At 31.3% G+C, this 24,925-nt stretch overlaps 3 protein-coding genes across 9 annotated transcripts; 2 read left to right on the forward strand and 1 right to left on the reverse strand.

Annotated features, from left to right (window-relative positions):
• Nucleotides 1–2,021: 2,021 nt before the first annotated feature.
• LOC110612221 (phospholipid:diacylglycerol acyltransferase 1) lies at nt 2,022–8,371 on the reverse strand. Of its 3 annotated transcripts, XM_043955374.1 has the most exons (8): nt 7,647–7,772; nt 7,307–7,472; nt 5,495–5,717; nt 5,050–5,333; nt 4,500–4,824; nt 3,628–3,881; nt 2,818–3,309; nt 2,022–2,598 (listed from the first exon to the last, which is right to left on the reverse strand). In XM_043955374.1, exons 3-7 carry the CDS (start codon nt 5,693–5,695, stop codon nt 2,826–2,828), a joined length of 1,548 nt encoding a protein of 515 aa, XP_043811309.1. In that variant the 5' UTR covers nt 5,696–5,717; nt 7,307–7,472; nt 7,647–7,772; the 3' UTR covers nt 2,022–2,598; nt 2,818–2,825. The 3 variants fall into 3 exon arrangements, with proteins under 3 accessions (XP_043811309.1, XP_021608625.1, XP_021608623.1); XM_021752933.2 differs by lacking the exon at nt 7,307–7,472 and having other exon boundaries at nt 2,022–2,624; nt 7,647–8,371; XM_021752931.2 differs by lacking the exon at nt 7,307–7,472 and having other exon boundaries at nt 7,647–8,370.
• Nucleotides 8,372–14,527: 6,156 nt separating this feature from the next.
• On the forward strand, nt 14,528–21,665 carry LOC110612104 (protein Brevis radix-like 4). 5 transcript variants are annotated; one of them, XM_021752769.2, is made up of 7 exons: nt 14,529–14,837; nt 15,054–15,188; nt 15,277–15,671; nt 18,919–19,054; nt 19,389–19,783; nt 20,950–21,071; nt 21,452–21,665. In XM_021752769.2, the coding sequence occupies exons 2-6, from the start codon at nt 15,063–15,065 to the stop codon at nt 21,026–21,028; spliced, it is 1,131 nt and encodes a 376-aa protein (XP_021608461.1). In that variant the 5' UTR covers nt 14,529–14,837; nt 15,054–15,062; the 3' UTR covers nt 21,029–21,071; nt 21,452–21,665. The 5 variants fall into 5 exon arrangements, with proteins under 5 accessions (XP_021608464.1, XP_021608462.1, XP_021608461.1 ...); XM_021752772.2 differs by lacking the exons at nt 20,950–21,071; nt 21,452–21,665 and adding an exon at nt 20,250–20,803 and having other exon boundaries at nt 14,528–14,837; XM_021752770.2 differs by lacking the exons at nt 20,950–21,071; nt 21,452–21,665 and adding an exon at nt 20,430–20,803 and having other exon boundaries at nt 14,528–14,837.
• Nucleotides 21,666–22,702: 1,037 nt separating this feature from the next.
• On the forward strand, nt 22,703–24,436 carry LOC110611194 (protein BIG GRAIN 1-like A). The gene has a single exon (XM_021751357.2). It carries the CDS (start codon nt 23,068–23,070, stop codon nt 24,175–24,177), a length of 1,110 nt encoding a protein of 369 aa, XP_021607049.1. The 5' UTR covers nt 22,703–23,067; the 3' UTR covers nt 24,178–24,436.
• Nucleotides 24,437–24,925: the final 489 nt, after the last annotated feature.

Genomic DNA, 24,925 nt, shown 5'->3' on the forward strand with positions numbered 1-24,925 from the left:
ACTGTTAAATTTTAAAAAATAATTATAATATTTTTTCTTTTATTAACAGCATTTTTAACTGAAAAATTTTTAATTTAATAAATTAAATTTTAGAATTAAAGTGTTAGATATTAAAAATAAAGGGATAAATTTGTTAGTTACGGTATATTTCAGAAAATGAAAAATTTTATTTTCTTTTTTAAAATTTAGGCTTCGTTTAAAATTATTTTTATTTGTATTTTTTAATGTTTAAAATATTTTTTAAAATTCACTCAAAATTAAGAATTTTAAAGTTTATATGGACAAGTGAAAAAGGGAAAGACGAAAGAAAACAATCTTTGAAAAATAAAGTAGAATACCTACTTTTTTTATTTAGATAAAAAAATAAAATAAAAATAGAAACGGAAAAAAAATGTTTATATATGAAAATGTGAGTAAAAAATTGTATAATAAAATACAAAAATAAAATATTTCTCCTTTGCTTATCCTAATACAAGGAAAGAAAATTTAAAAAAAAAAAAAAATTCTTATGTGTAGTTAACTTTCACGAAATAATTGAAATCTTAGATTTTGTTATATTTTTAGACCTAAAAATTTGTTAGCTATTTTAGTTAAATAATGTACTTTTTCCTCTTTATTTTTCTGACATTTTAAAAACTGAAAATTTGTTTATAAAAATAAATTTAATAATCCTGAAATATTTTTAAAGTAAATATTCATTTTATACCTTTTTGGGGTAGAGTGTTAGTTATATACATTTAATTGATTCTAAATAAATATTTAGCCTAAATGATATATTTAATCAACTTCTTCAGTGTGGAAGACGCCAATTTATTTACTTATTTATTTAATTTGGAGAAATTTGTTTTTTTTTTTTAAAAAAAAATCCCTCATATTTAAAAGGTTTAGAAATGAGAAAGTGAGAACCCACAAAAATAGAGATGATCATGGGAATGATTTTTTTTTTTTAATTTATCCAACCAATTAAACTTTCGTTTAATAATTTTTACATATTTTTTTATCATTTCAAAATTATTATTCATTTATTTTTTACATTAACATTGACTGTTATAATTTATTTAATTTTATCTTATTTTTAAAATAATTTCTCAATGTTATTTTTCTAAATCATTTTTTTAATATTTACGAAAATGTAATATCTTTTAAAATAAATAAAATTGAAAAGTTAATAAAAAATTATTTTTATTAATACTTGTGAAAAACAAACTGAGTAAAATTAAATATCATATAATTAAATTAAAATTAAAAGTAAAAATTATATTTTCTATATTGGATATTTATATAAATAATATTTTAAATATAAACTTAATATTATATTTTAAAAAAATAAATAAATAAATGAATTTAAATGTTATATAATATTATTCAATTTTTAAATAAATTATTAAATATATCTATTCATCTATATTACTATATATGTTTTACAAAAATTTATTTTAATAATTTTTTCTTTTTATCCTTCATAAAGAAAATGTCTGAAATAAAATAAAATCAAATGTATATTAGACTAAATTATTATGTATAAAAATATTTTTTTTAATTTAAACACTTAAAAGTAATTTTTAAAAATTTAAACATTTATTAAATTACTATTAAGATTGAAGGAAAGACATACAAGCATGTGTTTAATTAATAAAATAATATTATTCTACAAATATAATGAAAGGAAATTAATTAATTCGAAAATGCACTGATCAATGATTCATAATCAAAGCTTAATTCATTTTATCCTAATTTCATTTTATTCTAATTGTAAATTAATTAATCCTAATTTTATTTTTTTATTTAGTAATTTAATTCAGTCAAAAGACTTGATTCAAACCGAAAGAATCACCTACAAATACAAAATTAGTTTTATGTCCTAAAGCCCTAAATAGGGTTTGAGTTAATTTACACGTAAAAAAAAAGGCTTTGTTAGATCAGTTGATATCATTTTCTTTTTCCACTTTTCAATTTTTCACGAATTTCTCCATCATAACGCCAGCAAAGCCAACTCTAAATTGAACTATCCAACCCAGAAGTGGAACACGTAGAACATTTTTTCTTCTTTCTTTAAGGTAGAAAGCTGATGGATAATCCCAACGAAACAGATGGCCCCTGTCATCTTAAAACTCCGGCAGGACCGAATCTTGACAAAGCCTCATCAATTCCATTGGAATCAAATGATTTTAAAGCATTAAATCTCCATTCTGCTGGACCCAAAAACACCATAGATAAACCCTAAACACCAGGAAGAATGCATCTAAGGATCAAGTATAGTGCCCTTTAGGGAGGCGGGATCAAAGCCACAATAGCCCCAGGGAGATCAAAAATTCCAAGGAAAACCAGCCAAGCTTATAACAGATTTTATTCACAACAGCCAAATAAATTACAGGGTAACCAAAATTTCAAGCGACTGTAGAGCTTACGTGCACCAAAAAATGGCAGGTACAAGCGATGCGGGAAGTCTATTGATCATGTCAGTAACCTTTTTAGGTCATTCCCAAAACAAATGAAGATGGCATTCCTTGCAGAAGTCCTCTTCAATGTGAGCAAATAAAAGGACCTCCATAATTTACCAACAATGGCTGCACCCACAGCGTATTAGAATGTCTTAAACTGCAAGGAGAGAGTAGGTGTGATTTCTGCTGCCAAATGAGCAAGAGAAATTGCAACGTATATAAATAACTGCAAGTTCACATGACAAAGTAGAAAAGCAACACGATGAAAATATCGTATAACTATAAGTCCATATGCATCAACTGAGTCCATAATGATACTGTACTTTGTTCGTAGATACCATATGAATATATATGAGCAAAGATATTCGGTGCTTACCTTGTTAACTATAGCTGCAGGTTGATCTTTTCAGACCATTTGAAAATATCAGAATGAACTTGGTCTCCTCCCAAGTCCTCTCCTGTAGCTCCAGCTGCCACCCTTATAATGTCCTCTATCAATGCGAAGTTCCCCAGTATATCAACATGAGCACCACTTTGGGTGCCTCGGCCCTCTAGAAGATTAGCTGGAGGGGCGTGATTATATTCCCTTATGTAGGTACGAATGCCTGATGGATTGAATCTGGTTTTGCCTCGCCAACCCTTGGCACACATAAAACCTGCACTCAAAACAGGAACTGTCTCGTCTCCATTAACAGAAAAAACTCCATCCTTTAGACAGGAGTTCTCACTTCCACCAGTTACCGAGGTATCTATCTGAAAGGGAATTGAGCATTCAGCAGTGGAAGCTAGCTTGTAAACATATGCTCTTTCAGTGGGTATTCCAACTCCATACATAGAATATATCTCCATTTCTGGAGCATTCGGTAATCTGTAGAAGAAAATTAAGCAGCACCCAAAATGAAAATTTGATCAAAGTACATGAATGTCACAAAGCAGCACCCAGATGAAACGTATTTAGTATATAAGTTGGCAATTTACAGATGTAGGATTTACAAAATCAAAATTTTGTATTTTTTGGTTGTGATAAGATACCTGTTCCAAGAGGAGTCCCGCACATGAGCAAAATAAAAGCATTTCACAAAAGTAGAATATATCATGACTTTGATTTAGAAAAAGCAGAGAAATTAAATTAAGTTCATTTGTCATTAATTAAAAAATCTCAGTAACAAAAGATGGAAGTTCTCACTTTGTTTCTAAGGGGTTCGACCAATATTTGTAGTGTTTGTATTTAGGATCATCCAAATTGTCGGCAATCCCATGTGAAAAATGAGCACCTTCACGTTTCATAAGCTTGGGAGCAACAAAATGAAGCAGATCCAAAACTGATCCAGCTGTGTATACTTTGTAGTCCACAACAGCTTTAATACCTCCAACACCCATTTCTTGGTACTCTGTCCAGATGTCACAGTTGTTTGCAGGCTTTTTAACAGTAACAGCATCCTGCACATCAATGATATTTAAGAACATAAAGACCAAATCAATGCAGAGAATTGATTATTTGTTAACAAATGTTACAAACAACTATTAGTATCTCAACTCTCAATATGCAAATTGGCTAAATTGTCTTTATTATCATGGAAACGTAGTGGAGCATTTGAAAAGGAAAAGATTTGATAGGAATGATTAATAGACTAAGAACTAAATGCAATAGACCAAGAGTTGAACAGTTGACTTCTCAAGTAATTGCTTGTACATTCTATTCTAGCATATAAAAAATGAATGATTACAAATGCTTAAATTTGATGCACGAGATTAGAAGCATTCACTTCCACCAAAACATTTTCAAAATGTAGTAAAAAAGGCAGAATCAATGTGATCCTCACCAAAGGAGCAAATAATATCACAGTGGACTTGAGGCAAAGAGATAAATGAAGATGTACTAGCTGGACCAATAACCTTATCAATTGCGGCAGAATGAAATCCCTGTGCGTGCATGTGCATGTGTGTGTGCGAGAGAGAGAGAGAGAGAGAGAGAGAGAGAGAGAGAGAGAGAGGCGAACTGGAGAAGGCAGGAGAGAAGTATACATTTCATGTCCTTAACTGAACAGGAAGTATTACCCTGAAATCAATCCTCTCAATTTTGGAGGAATGAAGCTCGGCCGCATCTTTCCCAAATGATATAATCCTCCCATAGTTTACACCTTCTTTGAAACTTGACACCCCTTTCCCATTTGGAATTGCAGTGTGTGTATGATTATTTTTTGGCTTCCTTGCCCCACAATTGTAGAGTCCTTCAGGTGACCAATCAAGGCTACCCCAGATTGTATCGCCACCTTTTGGTATCATAGACATGGTTGAATCCCATGTACGAGTCATCCGCATTAAATGTTGCAGAGTTTGAAGACCAAAAACATCTTTATCCCAAAAACCTGGAGCGTAAGCCCTGTAAAATGATTAGCATTTCATCAACACCAAAATGTAAAGTAGCATAATCAGCAGATTAATTTTGTTCAAAAGGTTGGTGAGATTGATATAAATATGTCCAAATACTACCTGTTGCAAATAATTCCGAATCAAAAAGAAAAATAACAAGGAAATATGAATTCCTGGCAACATAAAAATAAATTGTTAATGTTTTGATTTTAGTACTTGGTAGTTAAAAGAAAACCTGGCAGCAGCAATATCCCTGGCTTCATTAGAGAAAAATCCCGAGACTGCTTTGGGCACACCTAAAAAGGGTCCACCAATATTCATCACTGCCTTTATATGCTTGGCACACCAATCTGTTCCACCCCCACCACCCATTGGAGCAGGTGCCTCGACCCATTTCATGAAATGCAAAAAGTAAAGAACACCCATTGAATGTGGAATAACAACCACCTTTCTCCCACCATTTGTAGCCACCATCAGCTCAATATTACTTTTTATCCTGCTCAGAGTTTGGTCCCTGACCTGATCAAATCAATTAGAAAGAAATTAGTAACTAATTGAGAAAGCAATACATATCAAAGGAGAAAAAAAAATATACAACACCTGAAAAAGTACAGAAAGACAGACAGCAAAACGACTCAGAAACTCCAGAAGAAAACATGTGACTTAAAAAAAAACCAAACCTCAGTGTTCTGAAATGATATTCTCCAATCATAAGCAGCCATATACATGGTTTTCTCCTCATATCCTATGCGAGCCAAATTAGCAATTAAAACTGCCCAGACAAAATAACCAGGTGCAAAATAATCAGCTGCAACGAGTCCAGATACAGGCCTGACCCTTATGCCAGGAGGGTCCAGTCCAGTTTCATTGTCCAGTGACATATGCTCAACCCAGCATAACGGTCTGCATGAAAGTAAAGAGAAACAAGAGAGAAAGAAACAAGCTTCAAATAGTCAATTCGACCACCATTACTGTGCAATCTCATAGTTATCTGGAAACTTAGCAAGAAATTTTAGGATATACTTGAAGTTCATCATTTCAAAACAGGAATTGATTTGTTGTGTTCGCCTAATAAACATATAGGAACAAGGAACAACAGCAATGACATCAAATAAGAGTGCATTACCTTCTTGAAATTACCAGGTTGAATTGGTAAAAATTGCCAAGGACCAAAAATACAATAATCATGGAACTTTACAGGCCGCTTTTGCCTTCAAAGATTCAAATAATGTGACTGAAATTGTGTATTATGAAATCCCAGTTTCAGAGCAGCATTTAAGAATAAAAGAATATTTTTCAAGAATTCAACTGCCTACAGGTCAAATCTACTAATGGTCCAAAGACAATCAGCTATTTTGGTTTAGTTACATGTATTTTTTTTGCTGAAAAAATCTAGATCAAGGTCCTCTTGGAGTACTGAAAGAGTGATGTCCTTAGATCTAGAGATATACAAGAGCATAGTAGAAATGGATCTCATAAATGCCAAAGTAATATACTGTTCAGAGAACTATCATATGCAACTACCATAGTGCAAAAGCTACGGTTGGTGGATTCCATGTAACTAAGGCCGGGTGACACATGTCATGACCTATTAGAAGTTTATCGCACTACTATGACATATCAAAATTTGACTAGAATTACTGTTATGCAAAATCCAGAAAAAGCAGATAGAAGCAGATGCCAACATGACACCTCTATTTGTTTAAATCTTTTGGATGCACAAACTTAAGAAGATTATAAATCATATAGAGAGTGGAAAAAGAGAGAAGCTAGGAGCCGGGTTTTTTTTTTCTGTTTTGGTAAAGCAAGTAGGGAATTCAATTTTAAACTGATTATTTATTTTGAAAGGCAAAACTAACATGGTACCCGCACACCAGCTAGTTGGGGGAAAAATTGACACAAAGTTAAACATTGAACCCGCTGATAATTATCAGCGGCTTTCAACTAGAAGTAAACTGCAAATTTATGTTTAAAAAAAAAAAAAGAAAAACAAAAGAAGATAAAACCAGAGGTATCCGACTATAACTGTGGAACCATCACTAAAAAACAAAATAAACTGTAGTTCTGCACACCTATGTTCACCAAATTCTTGGTCTTCTAAAATTTAACCCTAAAACACGGCGGTATAGAATTAGATTCTCTTTTAACATCAAATTATTAATCTAATAAACTTTCATGTCACATTTTTCATATAGAATTAGATTCTAATTGCATGCCAGCATGAAAACATGCTTGAATACTTAATAAGCGTTTGAATTGGTCACTACTATATATTCTAAAGCATCTCTCTGTTCAATACTTTACAAAATGGATTTCAAATGATGGACTTTTAGACAGGGTTTGTAACACTCTCGAAACTTCCAGTTCATCAACACCAACTGCAGACAAGTTCATGGTTTATAATCTTATTATGTTGAGACACAACTCTTCTTTATCCCATCTGCTTAAAGTATACAATAATAATGCAGATGCACCCACCAAAAATTTCTTACCTACTCAACTGGAAGCTAGTATTCTGGCTCAAAAACAACTCGTAGGTTTTAGACTATTCTAAAAGAATCTATAACAAGTTACTCTTGCGGAGACCACCATCACCAAATTCACGCCCACTTTTGATTAATCTTTACCAATTATGCAACCTTATCCAAGCCCAGGTCCCTGTTTCGCCTCATTTGGTAATTGGGAGAAGAACAACAGAAAAAGAAATGAAAAGAAAAAGAAATGAATATTTCCACATAATTGGATAGTCAAAGCCACTTGCATCAAACTATGAACCATTTACGAAGTAAGAAGAAAAATTAAAAAGGAAAAAAGCAGAGAAAAAAGGGGTACCTTTTGTACACTTCCCCAAATGTGCCACCCCAGAGTCGCTTTCTAAACAATCCGTCAGCACACTGGTGTCCCTCCCACAATTCCAGCCCACCGGTAACAATTCCAGGCACGAAAACCACCGGATGCTTTGCTGTTAGCCCTTCCTTTTTCAATTTAACGCCAGGTGGGTCCGGCAACGGCCCAGTGATCGCCTCCGTCAAGTACTGAGGGAAAGAGGAAGGGATTGCATTGTACAAAAAAAGCAAAAACCACCACATCGAGCATGTAAAACCAATGAACCAGCAACAGCTGTCCACGCACGTCCATTTCTTTATCCTCCTCTCTCCTCCGTCTTGCTTTCGCTTTGGTTTCTCCTTCCGTCTGTCCTTCTTATCATCCTCTCTGTCTTTCCCAGAATCAGAGAAATCTGAAGAATTCTGCACTTTTGACCTCCGCCTCAAAATCGACATCTTATTGAAGAATTACAAAGACGTATATCTGCTATATGTTCATGTTCGTGAATAGAAACTGAGCTGGTTCTGCTTTCAGTAGACAGAAGAACCCTAACCCTAATTTCGTCCCACACATGTATATTGCTTCAAATTAGGAAATCCCAGGATTGTTACCGTGAAAAGACGACGACCGGAGAAGGCGAAACCAGTCGGCGAGAGACGACGTGGAAGCACGTGATTGGGCCGTTGGCTAAATGAGCTTATGAGTTTTGAAAGCTATCTTGGTGTCTAGAATTATAAAAGTTTCGAGATCCCCTGCTGCTAGTGTGTGGGCCCGCCTGACAAAAGTATACACGTGGCGGAACAAGAAAGTTCTAGGCTTGTAGCTACTAGAGGATCTGGAAATTCCTGGTGTATTCGTTGAGTAGAAGCGGTGATCGCAAGGATATGATTTGATCGGACGGTGGAGAAGTTTTGTGGGCGAGAAATTGTTTTGACGGTGGACTATGATCATTGAATGTGGTTTCTATTTTGGTAGGCGCGCGGTGGGTGAGGTTTATCACGTGAGACGAGGACTGAAGAGTATAAATTAATTACAAAACGCTGCGTAACATCTTTAGCATTAATTTCTAATCTTGTTTTGAAAAATTGTACTTCCTGTTTCTAGCTTATGGCTCGACTTGTCTGCATCATTTATGAAAATTGTTAAATGCATCTGCGTGTACCAATTTGTACATTTAATTAATTAAAAAAAATTAAAATATTATATTTATTTATAAATTTATCATATTTCAAAATAATGTGACAATTTAAAATTGAATGATCACATTTAAAATAGATTCATTTTTCAAACATTAACGCCTATTATTGCATGGGAAATGATAGACAGCGGTGATGGATGGATTTAATTTTTAAATATGTAACAAATTTTTCACATGGAAAATGTTTTTGTCATTGTATGTTTGTCATCTCGAATGACTAATTTATCTAGTAAAATTTAAATTTTAAAAACGATTTTAACTAATAAATTTAGATAATTTCATTTTAATAAATGTTAGATATAATTATATAATTGTTTTTTTTATTTATTTAATTTTTTATCTTTAATTATCTGATTTGGTCGGCACGTATGAGTAAGCAAGGAGTATATTATATATTAGTATATTATATATTTCATTTGCTTTTAGAGTAAAAAAATGATTGTAATTATTAGGGATAAGCCGTATTCGATTCAGCTTAAAAAAATTGATTGAATCGAATTAATTTAAAATTTTATTATGATTTTTTATTTATTTTAATTTAATTTAATTTTTAATTTTAAAATTTTAGTTATTGCAATTCGATTAAATTTTTATTAGAAAAAAATTAAAAAAATCAAACTGAACTAATTAATAATAATAATATATTATTTTAAATAATATAGAGAGATTAAATTATATTATTAAAATATTTTAATTAAATTTTAAAATATTAAAAATAAAATATAAAAAAATAAAAAATTTATTAAAATTTATTAAAAATTTAAATCAATCAAATCGAATTAAATTAAATCAAATCGTTTTAATTTAATTTATTTTTTATTAAAATTAATTTAATTTAATTTTTATAAATATTAAAATTTTTATTTTAATTTATTTAATTTAATTTGATTTTAAATTAAATAAATCGAGCGAATGATCTCATCCTAAGAATTATCATAGATGTGGTTAATTGAAATTGTTGAAAATATGATTTGTGAGCATAACCATGTAGTGCGTCACCCTCTTTACTTGAAGGCATGATGCATGAATATTGAATTGGCTTCCAACCCGAATAAAGGAGTCCAACTCCAAGCCAACATCAAATTGTTATCGAAGCTGATGGCGACTGGGCACACAGTTCGAGTGATGTGCGGCGCGAGAGACCGACTGATAGCGGCATTTTGTCTTTTGTTTCCGATAATGGAGTTTTCAAATGAAGAAGAAGCGGCTAGAAAAAAGACTAGCCAACAGATTCCCATTTGGCAATATTACATCTTTTCATGAATATAACCCATTAGCAATATGATGCTTTTTTTTAATTATTTTTTATTTTATTTGTTTAGGAATTAAATCAGATTAATTCTTTTCTAAGTTTTGCTTTAGTTTTAAGTCGATCGATTCTCTTGTGTTTTTTTTTTTTCAATTCAAAACGATAATATATATATCTCATATAACATCATATATAAATTATCATTTACATTTAAAATTAATTATTGATAAACAATATTTATATAATGTTTAATATTTAATAAAATTAAAAAATTAATATTAATATTAAATAATCATTCAAAATAGATTATGAATTGCTTGTAGAAACTGTCAATATCATTTTTACTATTAATTTATATTAATTTATTTTAATATTATTTTTTGAGAATTTTAATATTAAAAAATTACAGTTTTATCTCTAAAATTCTATGATCCTGATACTAAGCATGGAGATCGGTCCCAATAGCACTAAGTTCGTCGTCAGAGTTGAGGTACTGACCGCCGAGTTAGTTGAAAATATTAGCAAAATAAAATTCCGAAGCCCAATGCATTATCCGGAAACTCGCACATTGACATAAGCACAATACGCAAATGTCATACCCACACCTTACACCAGCGTCCATTTAACACGTCCAAGCATTAGGATAAACCACTAGATTATTTCTTTGAATTATTACTAATGGCCCTGGAACGGGCCTCGAGATGGGCTCCACTGGGTCCACCACGCCCGAAAACTTTTTCGATGTTGAATCGAGAGGTAGAGGTGGAGAGGGGGCTAACAAGCTTATTTGTAGGCTATATCGCTGCTCACGTGTAGCCTAACGCATGCCTAGACCCTGGCCTTGCTGCCTCCCAAGAGTGAAGATTTGAACACTTTAAATTTCATTATTAAGACTCGACTTTCTCTTAGCATAAAATTAATATTAATAGACACATTCAAACGGATTTCAGTTATACTTATAATAAGGGAATTCCTATTTTTTTATAATATAAAAGAGAATGATCATAAGATAAAATTATGCAATTCTCTTACACAATTACTTTCAAATTTTACATTAACACAAAATTTAGTTAAAATCCTTATGCAACGATCACATTTAATTTTAATAAAAAAATATCTAAAACTCTTACATGAATATATTATCTCCGTTCTAAATCGATATGAAATTTAATATATTTTAAAATTTTTCAACATTCTTTATAAGATATATGGCAACTCTAATATGAGAAAACAAAATATATATATTTGTAATTTTTGAAAAGAAATTTAAAAGGTTTAAAAAATAAAAAAATTCATGCTGGAAAAGCTTCTCACTCATGCATTACAATGAAGGTTGATTATAGTGTTTTAACTCAAACAGGAATGAGCAGATCATGCTGCTTAATTTTTTTTTAACAAATAAAAAAATTGAAAATTTATTTTAACAGTTGGATTGCCTTAATTAGGACCAACTAGAATCATCCTTAAACCAAAACTAAATAGGGAATTGGGATCATTAGGAACCAAAATCATTGAAAATTGAGTTCTCAAGAAAAATTATATAACATCCCATTGTATATGGTATGTCTGAAAAAAATTTATACAAAAATTTATCATTTCGTCTTATAATTTTTATTTATTTTTCAAATTATTTTAAAATTATTATTTTTTTATTATAATAATATATAATTTAACTATTACAATCTTATTTTATTTTATTTTATTTAAAAAAACTCTCAAAATATTTAATAAAATTTAATATATTTAAAATGGTATAATTGAAAAATTAATACAAAAAATTATTTTTTTTAATATATATAAAAAATAAAGTATTTAACATTTTTATTTAAATCTTAAATTAATTGATGAAATTGACTCAATGCTTATTTGATCTTATATTTTAATTTAAATATTTAAATTTTAGATAAATTGAATCAATATTTATATTTAAATATAATTTTAATTATTTTTAAAATTAAAATTAAAAATAAACAACTAAATTGTTAAATATGTATGAATTTTATTATATAATAATAATTATAAATATTTTATTATATATATATATATTATTTAATTTAAAATAGTAATATATATAAAATAATTAAAAATAATATATCTATTATAAAATCTTTATAATTATTAGGTGTTGAAACAATGTATTATATATTTACCAGTCATATTACTATTATTTTTAAAATTAAATATATTATTTAATTATAATTAAATATAAATTGATATTATTTTTCTATATAGAATTAATTTACATTTATCATTTTACTTAAATTTTTATATTTTTTTTGAAATAGTTAAATTTTGATTTTTTAATTTTTAAAAATTAACTAAAATTATATTTAAATATAAATATTTGGTTAATTCATACTTAAAATAATTCTCAATTATTTGAACTAAATTTAAATATACTGATATTGTACATTCGATTGTATTACCGATTCACTTTAAAATTTCTAGTTCTCAAAGGCCTAATTTCAAAACATCATCGTCTAACCATGAATCCAACCAACGTATGTTGAAAATTTGATACTTGTAATTAAGTGGAAATAAAATGTAATGCCATATAATCTGACATAAGAGAAGGGAATTCAAAAATGGTTGGCGAAAGAATCATTTAAAATACACAATTGGGTAGGGATCCAAAATTGATGCAAATGGGCAAACACAATGGCTCGAGTGAGAAGTTTTTTGAGATAATATTCACATAGCCATTTCCCATGCAATATAGGCGACTAGTTTATTGAGGAATGGGTAAAATTACCTTAGATGTGTGTTCGATTCGATTTAAAATTAAAATAAAATAAATTAAATTAATTAAAAATTAAAAATGAATATACAAATTTTTATTAAATTTTAAAAATTATATTATAAATTATATCAATTCATTTGATATGTGCTCTTATCTATTATCAATAAAAGAAAATAAGGCATTTGTTGTTTTACCATTATAGTCTTGTTTAGATGGTAGGAAAATAAGAGAAAAATCAAAATGGGAGAGAAAAATAAACTCTCTTAGTTGGTTAAAGAGAAAAAATAAAAAGAGAAAAGAAAATAACTATTATTATACCTCTTTCATTGATCTCTCCAAATTTGGAGAGAAAATAACACAATTGGAGGAGAAAGTTATTGTTAACCATGAATTACAATTCTAACCTTACTTATTTTTAATTGAGAGAACGTTTAAAGGGTAAAATTGTAAACTTCATGTCATCTTTCTATTTTGCATTTTTTTTTCAAACAAAGTAAAATATTTTTATTTTATTTTCTTTAATTATTTTGCTCTTATCCAAACAAAAAAAATTGAGAATAATAAAATGATTATAATTTTATTTTACCTATATGTTAACCGGTATTAAGAAATTAATTATATTATTATATTGATTTTAAAAAGGAGAGTCCATTTTAATTTATATTTTTTAATAATAAAAATACATAAAGTTTAAAGTTTAAATTTTAAATATATGAAAATTTAATAATGATTTTAACCAAGCAAATTAATACAGAAAAAATACTTGCAACAATTACTTAGACAGATAATTGTTTAATATTTTTTATTTTTATTGATTAAAATATTATTATATATTTCGACTAATAAAATAGAGAGTGTTAGAGAGTTGTCTCTTTAAATTATTATCATTAACATTTCTCTTACTATAATACTAAACTTATAAATTAGTTTGAACAAATAAATTATTATATTTTTATTTAATTTTAAAAATTGATCACATATTTTAATTAATATTATTTTTAATAATTTTAATAATAAATATATTTATAAATCATTTATTAATAAGTATGTTTATTATTTTCACTTATAAATATACTATTTAAAAATAAAATTAAAATATAATTACATGTTTAACTTGATGATAAATATATATGAGCTGATTTTACTTTTTATTGCTCTAATTTCTGATTCTCATTTTAAAAAAGAAAAAATAAAATAAAATAAAATAAACATAACTTCTCAATCTTAATCAACCTGTATTTTAAATTTTTACAATGATTTTCAAATCAATTTGAATATTCTTGAACCAATTTGATCAATTGAATAGATTCGTTGAGTTCAGGGAAAATAAAGTAAATTTATAAATCGATTTTTACAGTTAAAGTTTTTTTTTAAATAAAATTTATTAGTGAAAGCATATATTTATTTTTTAAAAAAAGAAGAGAATTAATGGGTTTGAAACGGGTCGGGTTGGGAAGAAATTTCAGTATGATATTGGGCTTGCAAGATAAAAAAGAGGACCATCATGTGGGCCGAAAAGTCCATCAAGACCTTCTTCCCGACACAACGCAAGAGGCAGTAGACAGTTACCGTACACAAGACAACGCATGGGGAGCTACAGTTAGCTACAATCGCGGGTGTTATTCCCCGCTCTATTACAATCGGTAACCATCCGGTAGCAGGTAAACATGTAAAGCAGGCTCAAAGCCACTTCGACTGTCCCCATTATATCGATTAGCCATCACCAAAGCTCCAAAGCTCACCTGAAAAGGAAAAAAGATTCTTTTCTTTCCCATTTCAATTCTTTTGACCCATTTCTTTTTTCTTTCTTTCTTTCTTCTCTCCCCATCTTAATAATAATCACAATCATCTCCTTCTGCTTGTTTGTTCATGTAATTCACAGAAATTTGAGCAGAGAATTTCTGATCGCGTTAGCTTAAGTGGGCTGAAAACCAAACATGCATGGCCACTGCGTATGGGGAGCTTCTCCTTTTCTGCGCTGCAACAGCTAACCCAAACTGATTTCTAAGCGTATGAATCTCTATGCTCATCAATTTTCGTTTATCTGAATTAAATTCTGGTCATCTCTGGCTCAATTCAAAAACCCTGATTTTGAAAATTGTTGTTGCTTGCTTATATTTGTCAATATTTTGCGGCTTTGTATTGGAGGTGAAATTCGAGTCTGATTTTCTCGAAGTTGACAATGTGTTTGTACACTGTGCTTTATTGGTTTTTCCTCTTTCTCAGAATTGAAAAATGCTGACGTGTATACCTCGATCAAAGCAACCCGGTGATGAATCGCTGAGTCAACCCAATGAGTCTGCCGCCACAAACATTCCTAATGCCAAACACCACCAAGCGATCAAGTCCCTCACTACTCAGGTGCTTTTAAATTCCAAAACCCTAACCTCTGACTCCGTTTCTCTGTTTGGAAATTCAATGTTTAATTATATTTTGTTTTTTTTAATAGCTTAGGGATATGGCATTGAAGGCCTCCGGAGCATACCGGCACTGTAATCCATGCACGGCTCCAACAACTCAGAGCCGTTTCAGGAACAGCTCCAACGAGTCTGATGCAGAGTCAGAGAGGTTCCGATTGTCGTTACGGCGAACTGGAAGCTCGAGCTCGACGACCCCTAGGACATGGGGGAAGGAGATGGAAGCGAGGCTGAAGGGTATATCGAGCTCGAGCGGCGAGGGGACGCCAAACTCGCTAAACGGCAGTGGGCGACGAGTTGACCCGCCCATCGTGTTCGTCGAAGAGAACGAACCTAAGGAGTGGGTGGCCCAGGTGGAGCCCGGTGTTCTGATCACTTTCGTTTCGCTTCCACGCGGTGGGAATGATCTCAAGCGGATACGTTTCAGGTACGCACTCCTGATTGATTAAATGGACGGTCATAATCCTTTTTGACACTAGCGTGTCATCGATTTGATTTTTTTGGCAATTTTTGACCTTTGATCGGATGGTGTCTCGCTAGTCATAACTGAGAATTTCATGCGCATAGGCCATACGTTAAACTGTTTCCAGTTGCGGGATTCTGATAGAGAGAGTGGTCCACCAGTGGATCAGTATACGTCATTGACTGGCTTCCGGGTGATCGCTTTGGATTTTTTCAAGTGTGGCTATAGAAATTATATATATATATTAAGTAACTTTATATATATTTATAATAATTTTTTCTTATATATATATATATATTTTACTGTTTTTATTTTATACATTTAAAGAAAAAAACGTAAATATAAAAATATAAATATGTAATTAAGTGAATTTGAAATAAATATGAAAGATTTTAGATTCTATTTGTTGAATTCTCAAATTTTATTTTAAAAAAAAAATTCTAAAACTAAGATAAAAAGGAAGAGGAACATCCATTAATAAATGTTTTTAAAAAAGCAAGCGAAGGGAAACAAGGTGGTAGTTGGATATTTATGGTTTTAATGAATTCATAAATGCTTTTAATATAATTGGATCGACAAGAATAAGAGATTTTTTTTTAATTTTATTTTATTTTTAAGAAATTTTTTTTTGAAATGGATTTTTAAGAAATTTTTTAATATTTAATAAAATTTAATATATTTAAAATATGTGTAATTGGAAAATTAATAAAAAATATTTTTAATATATATAAAAAATAAAATAAATAAAATAAATAAAAATTATAAAAATAATTATTAAATTAAATATTTATATAAATTTATATATTTAAATTTATAAATTTAATTTTGTAAACTGAATTTAGTGGTAAACGGATCTGATTAGATTTTACTGCATCTGCTCAGATTTTACTTTATCGATCTAACTCCCGTTTAAAAAAAAAAAAATTATATATTTATTATATGGTTATTAAATTATTTTATATGAGTCGGATCTTATGTTGGAGTAAAAATAAAAGTCCATTGGGAGGAGGAAACATCCAGGGGGCATCTCGGACACGTATGTAGTGATAAAATGGGGGACCCACATCCTACAATAAAATTCACGCCTAGTGAAAAGCAATCCAAGAAAAGTCTAAAAGAGAACTCATTGTGCCTCATTAGTGGTGGTGGGACAGATTTGATTGTGTTGGGAACCTTTTTCACTGAGGGTTGTCGCTGTGTCGGAGAAGGCGCTTTCCTTTTTGTTTTTCAAAACAATTAAAAATAATAACAATTATTTTTTTTTTTCACCCTTTTTCTTCCACCTCTTCGTGGCCTTGTCGCTTTATGAGGCCAAGTTTTTGTCACGTTGTTTGTGATCAGCCCACATCCTCAGCCACTCCAAAAACTATATGCAAGACAAATTATGGCCTTCAAGTGAGCCAATGTTGGCAGCGATAAGGACATAGCTAGAGAGGGAATTGACCGTTCTTGTTCCGCAGGGGACAATGATAAGAACGTTCATGGCTAATAACATGTTTGGTACTCTGATTTCCGTTGAAAAAAAATGGCAATTCAATAAAAAGATTTATTGAGCTATAATAAAATTTTTAAAATTAGAAAAATATCAGATTTAATTTGAAATAAACTTTTAATATTATTTTATTAATATTATTAAATACTTACCTAGATTCAGTCCATGAGATTATTAAGGCATAAATAAGTGGGTTCTACCGTGATGAAAATGTCTGTTGTATCCATGGTGGACCGAATTCACTTAATAATTTTTCTATTAATATATTTAAAATAATTGTTTTTTCTCAAGTAATAAAACATCCTTTTTTTTGGTTGGAATTCTTTTTACTCTTCAAAGCTTATCTCAACTCCCTGTGCTATTATTCCAACCAATTTTTTTTCTTATTATTTTTCCTTTTTTGACTTTGCTATCCCAAAAATAGTTTCATGTTATGAACAATTTGTTGGTCTTATTGTTGTGTGTTAGTGGACAAATTCTAAAGTAAACTTTAGAAATGCTCTCTCTCACTCATGAAAGCTTGAATTCTCCTTCAAATACGAGAATTAACCCACATTTAATTATTAATGAGGGTGCATATGTACTAGATGCATTGAACAATTTCCCTTGTTAGTGTAAAGATAGTATTACACCATTGCTTTTGGTTGGTTTGAGTCTCCGTGTGTGTTTTGACTGTTTAGAATCCACGATTATGCTGTTGCCGCCTAATTATTTTCCCATTTGGATAAATTACTTTTTCATTTTTGTGTTAGGTTATAATTAACACTTGAGTCCATGTCTTTTTAAAATAGAATAAAACATCCTTTTAGATTTTGATTTTTTATCATATGTTTACATCCTTTTTCTCCATTTTTATCAATTTAATTTAGTCAAAGGGACTCGTAGAATTAAAGTGTTAAAATGATAAAAACTCAATAATGAAAATGTTTATAATGGTAAAACTAATGGGGGGAATAATAATTTTTCATAAGGGGTGTTATTTCACTGTGTATTAAATTACCATCCTACTTGCACTAGAAATCCTCTTAAAAGTGGCCCCATTCCTTTGTGGCACTAGAAATCCTCTTAAAACTTGGTTGCCTATTGCCTGGTATAATTAACAAAGGGTATATTGAAGGCTTCAAGCCACAGGTGTGTAAATCATGTAGAGAATGTTTTCTTCATTATAGATTTAATATTTTAATTAATATATTTATATTTATCATATAGTTGTATATCTTAGTTTTACATATACTACTAATATTTACTAATATCATGAACTTAGCTAATTTTTCAAAAAGATATTCTGTATTGCCTAGCTGTTAGTGTTGTATTATGGCTGTTATAAGCTTATTTCTTTTACCTACTACCATGATTGCTAGGGCATTGGCAATCGCCTATGCAGTGGCAACTGTGATTTAAAACCACAGTGTCAACAGCTGATAGGATGATGCATGCCCATATCATTCTGTATTTATATGTAAAAACATTTAGGACTTCCACTTTAATGAATTTTTCGTACAAAAATATTTCACCTGGTCATGCTTGATTTTTTATTATCAGACAAGCTCAACATCCAATTCACGTTTGGGATTTGCTGAATCACTATGTATTGTTTTTAATTGCCTTAGCTTTTGCATATGCATAGCATGAGTATTTCATGCCATCACTATTCACTGTTTTAATCATAATTTCATGAATATCAAGGCTTCTGAATGTAGTTAATTTTCTTTGCTACAGTCGAGACATGTTCAACAAGTGGCAAGCTCAAAGATGGTGGACAGAGAACTATGACAGGGTCATGGAGCTTTACAATGTCCAGAGGTTTAATCGCCAGGCTTTTCCCCTTCCAACACCTCCAAGATCTGAAGATGAGGTGAGTTTCTACAGTAGTTATCACTTTCCAAACTATGACACAAGGACATACATGATCAATGGAAGTATAATCATCTCCAATATCCATTTCAAGGCAATGGTAGTGTAGTTTACTTACAATTAAATTAATACCAGTGACTTGTAATGCTACCCCATTCTACTGAAAAACCAAATTAGCAATAGGGCAGCAAGATCTTCCATTGAATGACACCATTAGTGGTTGTGTGGGATGCTGGCGTATTGGGAATGATATACCTCCTTGCATACTACACCTATGGAATTACGAATTCAAATAATGCTTATTGATGCTAATGTCATCCTTAAAACCTGGACAGAACTCAAAAATGGAGTCTGCAGAAGAGAGCCCTGTAACACCACCACTGACTAGAGAACGGTTGCCTCGTAATTTGTTTCGACCAACAGGGATGGGCTACTCATCCTCAGATTCGTTGGATCATCATCCAATGCAAGCCCGACATTACTGTGATTCAGGTGGTCTCACTTCGACTCCCAAACTCTCTAGTATCAGCGGGGCCAAGACAGAGACATCATCAATGGATGCTTCCATAAGAAGTAGCTCATCAAGGGAGGCAGATCGCTCTGGAGAGCTGTCAATAAGCAATGCAAGTGATATGGAAACTGAATGGGTTGAACAGGATGAACCAGGAGTTTACATAACCATCAGAGCCTTGCCAGGTGGCAAAAGGGAACTCAGAAGAGTTAGATTCAGGTAAGATTCTGTGATCACTCTATGACAAGGTGATTGATAATTTCTCAGAAAGCCATGTGGAAACAACGAACTAGTAAATTAATAAATTGGATATGGGATGTGATATACGAACATGCTTGCACAGGTCATCTGCATGGTCATGAAATTATGAGCTCCATAAATGAATGCATCTTTGGTCGCATACTAGCAATCTATGTACCGGGCTTATTCTTGGATCCTTGGATTCATCACTATTGACCTTTTTGCTAGTTGACATAGAGGAAATAATGGTCTCCAGCCTGAATTCTAGTCAATTGAGTTTTCTTATGATTAGCAGCTAGGGTGGTTGGTGGAGAGAAAACATGTTGTGTAGAATATACAAGTACAAGTGCAAGATCTTTTAATCTCCCATATGAACTGTTGAATCAGTCAATTACATCTCAATTAGATGACCATTTACCCATGTATTGTGGTGTGTTGTACCCAGATAAGTGATCTGATTCAGGCATTATTGCCTACTTATCAAGGCCGTGTGTTGATGCATGATGGTAAACTGCTTCTAACTGTTGGCGGTGCATTTTGGATTTTTAATTTCTCCCTTTGCAATGCTATCAATTTAAATACTTATAGATCTCGAAAAGTTATATGAGAATTAATAAAAATGAAGATCGTCGTACAAAGATTGTTGAAAGCGGACAAACGAACAAGAATATAGGGCCACGAGAAAGAAGACAGGCGGGGAGGGAGTCCTGCAGCTACGGAGCAGTACGGAGAGGGAAGGAGGCATTGCGACGGGAGGCGAAGAGGGGGCAAGGGGAGGGGTTAGACTAAATGAATATCTGGATATACAATCTACATTGTTGGCAACACCTTTCCCCTCTCAAGATGACAAGTTGATGATGCTCCATGAATAAGTTCTTGTGTGGATTTGATTTGCCTCAATGCAGATTTTTTTTTTATGATCGTGAATGCTGAGGCTATAATTGAGCCAACTTTCTTACAATTATGACTTGAATCAACAACTTGCTAATTACTGTGATCCATCATGTTGCTTGCACTGATTCTTTCTTGTGTTGCTGAAAAAAAGTATCAAGTTTAGCATGAATTTACCAATGGCCTTTCTATTTTGTTTATATAGTTTAGAATTGTACTTATTGATCAACTTACTGTATGCAAATGTGGTGCAGCCGGGAAAAGTTTGGGGAGGTGCATGCTAGACTGTGGTGGGAAGAGAATCGAGCCAGGATACATGAACAATACTTGTAATTAAGCAAAAACAACAGCTGCTGTTGCTGTCTAGATTCTGGGGGTGTGTTTATCTCTTCTTTATCTTTGAATCATTTTTCACCTCCCTTCTATACTAGTAGAATCTCTTCCACAGAGAATCTAAATAGGTGCTGCTGGCACCTATCCATTTTTTTGGGGGTGGAAAAGTTTCTTACTTATCAAGTTCTTCAACTTGGTATATGCAAAAAGCATACCCTAGTGGGATTGGGATCATATCCTTAATTAATCTATATTTTAACAATTTCTTTTAATTATGGGTGGATAAAAAGGGGCCAAAGTTGTGTATTGGCAGTTTAATTACATGGGTGGTCAACACATCTTTATCAATGAAAGAATGTAATTTTCTCTTTCCTTCTTTTCTCTCTGTTTTGTGTTTCACGCAATGATTCCATTTCCATGTAGATTTGTAGATCTCATCCTTCATTCCAATGACAAAAACAGGGAAAGGGGAAAGAAAGGGTGAATTTGGAGCTCTGATTTTGAACTTTTTGAAGCGTTATCCACTTGTAAATGATTGATTAGTAATTTCTGAGTTTGAACTTCTCGTTACCAATGATAATAAGAAATGCTAGCGATACAGTTACTTATCCAATAAAATGAAATACTTTCTTGAAAATTGGATTTTTATGTGTTGGACTTGGATTTTCGATTATTTAATAATTCTGTACTTGATTGTCCTGTAGACTTTCAATGCATAAATATAAAAATATTTAAACTAAAATTTTACATTAATAATTTATTTAAAAATATAAAAACATATTAAATAAATATAAAAATATTATAAACAATATTTAAATTAATCATAATATTCATCCTTATACACTATAAACACTTTTTTTTTGAACTGGACACTATAAACACTATTTATATTCATAAAAATATTTTTAATATTATATTTTAATTATTATATAATATATAATAAATTAATAATTATATATATATATATATATATTATTAAAAAAAATTGATACTAATTTACTCTAGAAATTACTTTCGTCTAATATTTTAATAAGAAATCTGTTATTTTTATTTTAAATTAATGTAAAATTTAATAATTTTCTCCCTTAAATGAAATTGAGGTTCGGAATTCTTATTTGAATCAAATTTCTTGCTTCTCAATAAAGCTATATGGAGCAATCATCCGCAAGATTCATCTTACTTCGAGGCCTTTGTTGCATATTATATTTTCATTATTGAATAGCTTCGATCTTGCTTTCCATTTATACTTAATTTCTTTAACTTTCATTTGGAATTAAAAATCATATAAAAATTAATTTAATTATTTTCTCTTCTAATAATTTTATTATTTTAAAATAAAAAATTTAATTATTTTTAATTTTAAATAAATAAAAATTTTACATAATTTTATAAAATTTCATTTTTTTTTTCAAAATAAATTATACTAAATAAATGGTATTAACTTATCATTTACCTTAATGCAATTCCATTTCAGTTACCCCCAGTTTCTCAATCATCATCATCACCAAACTCAATTTTATTTATTTATTTTTTTAAATCCTACATCACATCATCACCCACCAGTAAAATAATAATAATAATTTATTTATTTACTTAATTAAAAATCCCAAGTACAAATTAAAGAAAAAAAAAAAAAAAAGCAATTCCCTGCACTCAACACTGACCTCAACCGCCACCCTGTCAAAACTCCCGACTATAATTCACCCGCACGCGCTCTCTTTCTTTCCTCTGCTTTTTCATATGCCAAAAACAGCAATCCTCCTCTGCTGTTTCTTCTTTGTCTTCTCTTTTTCCTTTGTTTATTCAAATCTCAGTCGCCCTCCAACATCTTCCCCTGCTTCCATAACCCAATAAGGAAAAAAATTTCCCTTTCTGTACTCTCTCTTTCACATGACCTACTCCATTGATGTCTCTTGCAGCTTTTGACACTCTCTTGGCGGACACTGTAACCCTTTTCATCTTCTTTCTTCTTCTTCACCCTTCTCTCTTTATAAGCCTCTGTTAGTTTCTTCTCTGTATATATATGTTATCAACATTTAATGTCTTTAAGGGAAATGGAGAATACATTTTCTCAAAGGAGAAGAACCCCATCTTTCTCTTCTTCCCTTCTTGATGCAATTTGCCGTTCTTTTGATGAACCCAATTGCCGTGAAGAGGAAATTTTCAGTCAATGTAGAAAAACTACAGTGATCAAGAAACAAAGCATTGTTAACTCTGTTTCTACCACCCGGCGTGATGGGTTTGTTGAAGAAGATAAAGAGATTTTTGATCTTCGACGAGCTATTATGATTGAAAGCTGGATGGAGAAACAAAGTACTCGTGGTTCTGTACACTGTAATTCTACTTCTGCTTCTTCGGATTCTAGCTCTGCAACAGGAAGAAATGGTGGAGTTTTCTCTCCCTCTGAAGCTGAGTCTAGTGTCAAGGATTTAACCCCACAGAGAAACAAGCCAATTTCAGAAAAACAACAGAAGCCCAAGTGTGAAGGAGGATTCACTAAGACAAAGCTACAAGCTTTGAGAATCTATGGCGAATTAAAGAAAGTAAAGCAACCAATTTCACCAGGAGGTCGCATTGCTAGCTTTCTCAATTCTATTTTCCGTTCAGGAACTGCCAAGAAAGCAAAAATGTGTTCGATTGGGGACATGGGTGATGCGAGTTACCAGCGTAAATCAAAATCTGCATGTTCTTCAGTTACATCGTTTTCAAATTCTTGTTTCAACAAAACGCCTCCTTCAAGAGAGAAACAGAGCGATGGGAATAAAAGATCAGTAAGATTCTATCCTGTTAGTGTGATCGTTGATGAAGATTCCAAACCTTGTGGCCATAAATGTATCTATGAAGATGATCCTGGGTTGATGCCAATGCCTGTGCCTAAAATTTCAAGGGGTTCTTCTGTAAAGCAAGATGCTGCTAAAGGAGGAAGTTATATCAGGAATTATCAGAAGAAGAATATCAGTGAATTTGATTTCAGGGGATTTCACAGTTACGTTGAAGACAGCAATGACGATGATAGCAGCTGCTCAAGCTCTGATCTTTTCGAGCTGGATCATCTTATTGGGATTGGAAGGTACATAGAGGAGCTGCCAGTTTATGAAACTACAAGTTTGAAAACGAATCAGGCCATTGCTAATGGCTTCAGCCTGTAGTTGATGCTGTAATCTGCCAAATGTAATTATTTTGGATAAGGAATCAAATTCGTTAATAACTTGAAGTCTCTCCGTTATTTAGTTAAAATCCTACCATCCTAACTAACTTTTAATTAAAGGATACAAATAAAAAGCTTGCCTTTGCCATCTACCATGGATGGATTATATGGGCCAACTAGTGACCCCCGGCAGCCACCATCTTTATTTTACGATCTATAGGTTGAGACCGGAGCGGACCGAAGGCGACAATTCACTTCCATCTCTATTCATAAAATAATCTATTTCAATATAATGTTGTTGTATCTAACACGTAGGATTTACGGTGGTATAAATTTAGATGAAAAATAAAATATTTCTCCTTTTATTTTTGTTTGTCTATTAGTGATGTCTAACTGTTTTTGTGATGCGGTCACCTATATTTATCACTCAGATCCATGCGTACGGATGTATCAAAATTCTTCTTCATACTAGATGACCATTTAATTTCTTCTGATGTGCATGTGGACAGGGTTGCGAGGTGATTTGGTCTCATATTCTACCATTTGTCATGTCACTGAGCTAAACTTCTTTCAGATGGGTCCGCGCGTGTGACATGTCCTGCCTAATTCTCATCATTGGATTAGGATGCGTTGCGTTGGGCTGAATTGCTTTGAGAAGTATTTGATGGATCTCGAACCTATATTTTTCTTTAAGGATCGGCTTTGTCCACATATAAGAAATTTGATGGTCATCACAATATATAGAAAAT

The sequence above is a fragment of the Manihot esculenta genome, chromosome 3 (assembly GCF_001659605.2).
Source record: "Manihot esculenta cultivar AM560-2 chromosome 3, M.esculenta_v8, whole genome shotgun sequence".
Taxonomy (NCBI): Eukaryota; Viridiplantae; Streptophyta; class Magnoliopsida; order Malpighiales; family Euphorbiaceae; genus Manihot; species Manihot esculenta.

What these genes read in the sequence shown, in the direction of transcription:
- LOC110611194 (XM_021751357.2), top strand. Translation starts at nt 23,068, where the DNA reads ATGTCTTTAAGGGAAATGGAGAATACATTTTCTCAAAGGAGAAGAACC.
- LOC110612104 (XM_021752769.2), top strand. Translation starts at nt 15,063, where the DNA reads ATGCTGACGTGTATACCTCGATCAAAGCAACCCGGTGATGAATCGCTG. An exon ending in CTCAAGCGGATACGTTTCAG is followed by an intron (nt 15,672 to 18,918) that starts GTACGCACTCCT and finishes TCTTTGCTACAG; the next exon opens with TCGAGACATGTTCAACAAGT. An exon ending in CTCCAAGATCTGAAGATGAG is followed by an intron (nt 19,055 to 19,388) that starts GTGAGTTTCTAC and finishes AAACCTGGACAG; the next exon opens with AACTCAAAAATGGAGTCTGC.
- LOC110612221 (XM_021752933.2), bottom strand. Translation starts at nt 8,095, where the DNA reads ATGTCGATTTTGAGGCGGAGGTCAAAAGTGCAGAATTCTTCAGATTTC. An exon ending in AGGGATATTGCTGCTGCCAG is followed by an intron (nt 4,825 to 5,049) that starts GTTTTCTTTTAA and finishes ATCATTTTACAG; the next exon opens with GGCTTACGCTCCAGGTTTTT. An exon ending in TTGAGAGGATTGATTTCAGG is followed by an intron (nt 3,882 to 4,499) that starts GTAATACTTCCT and finishes ATTGATGTGCAG; the next exon opens with GATGCTGTTACTGTTAAAAA.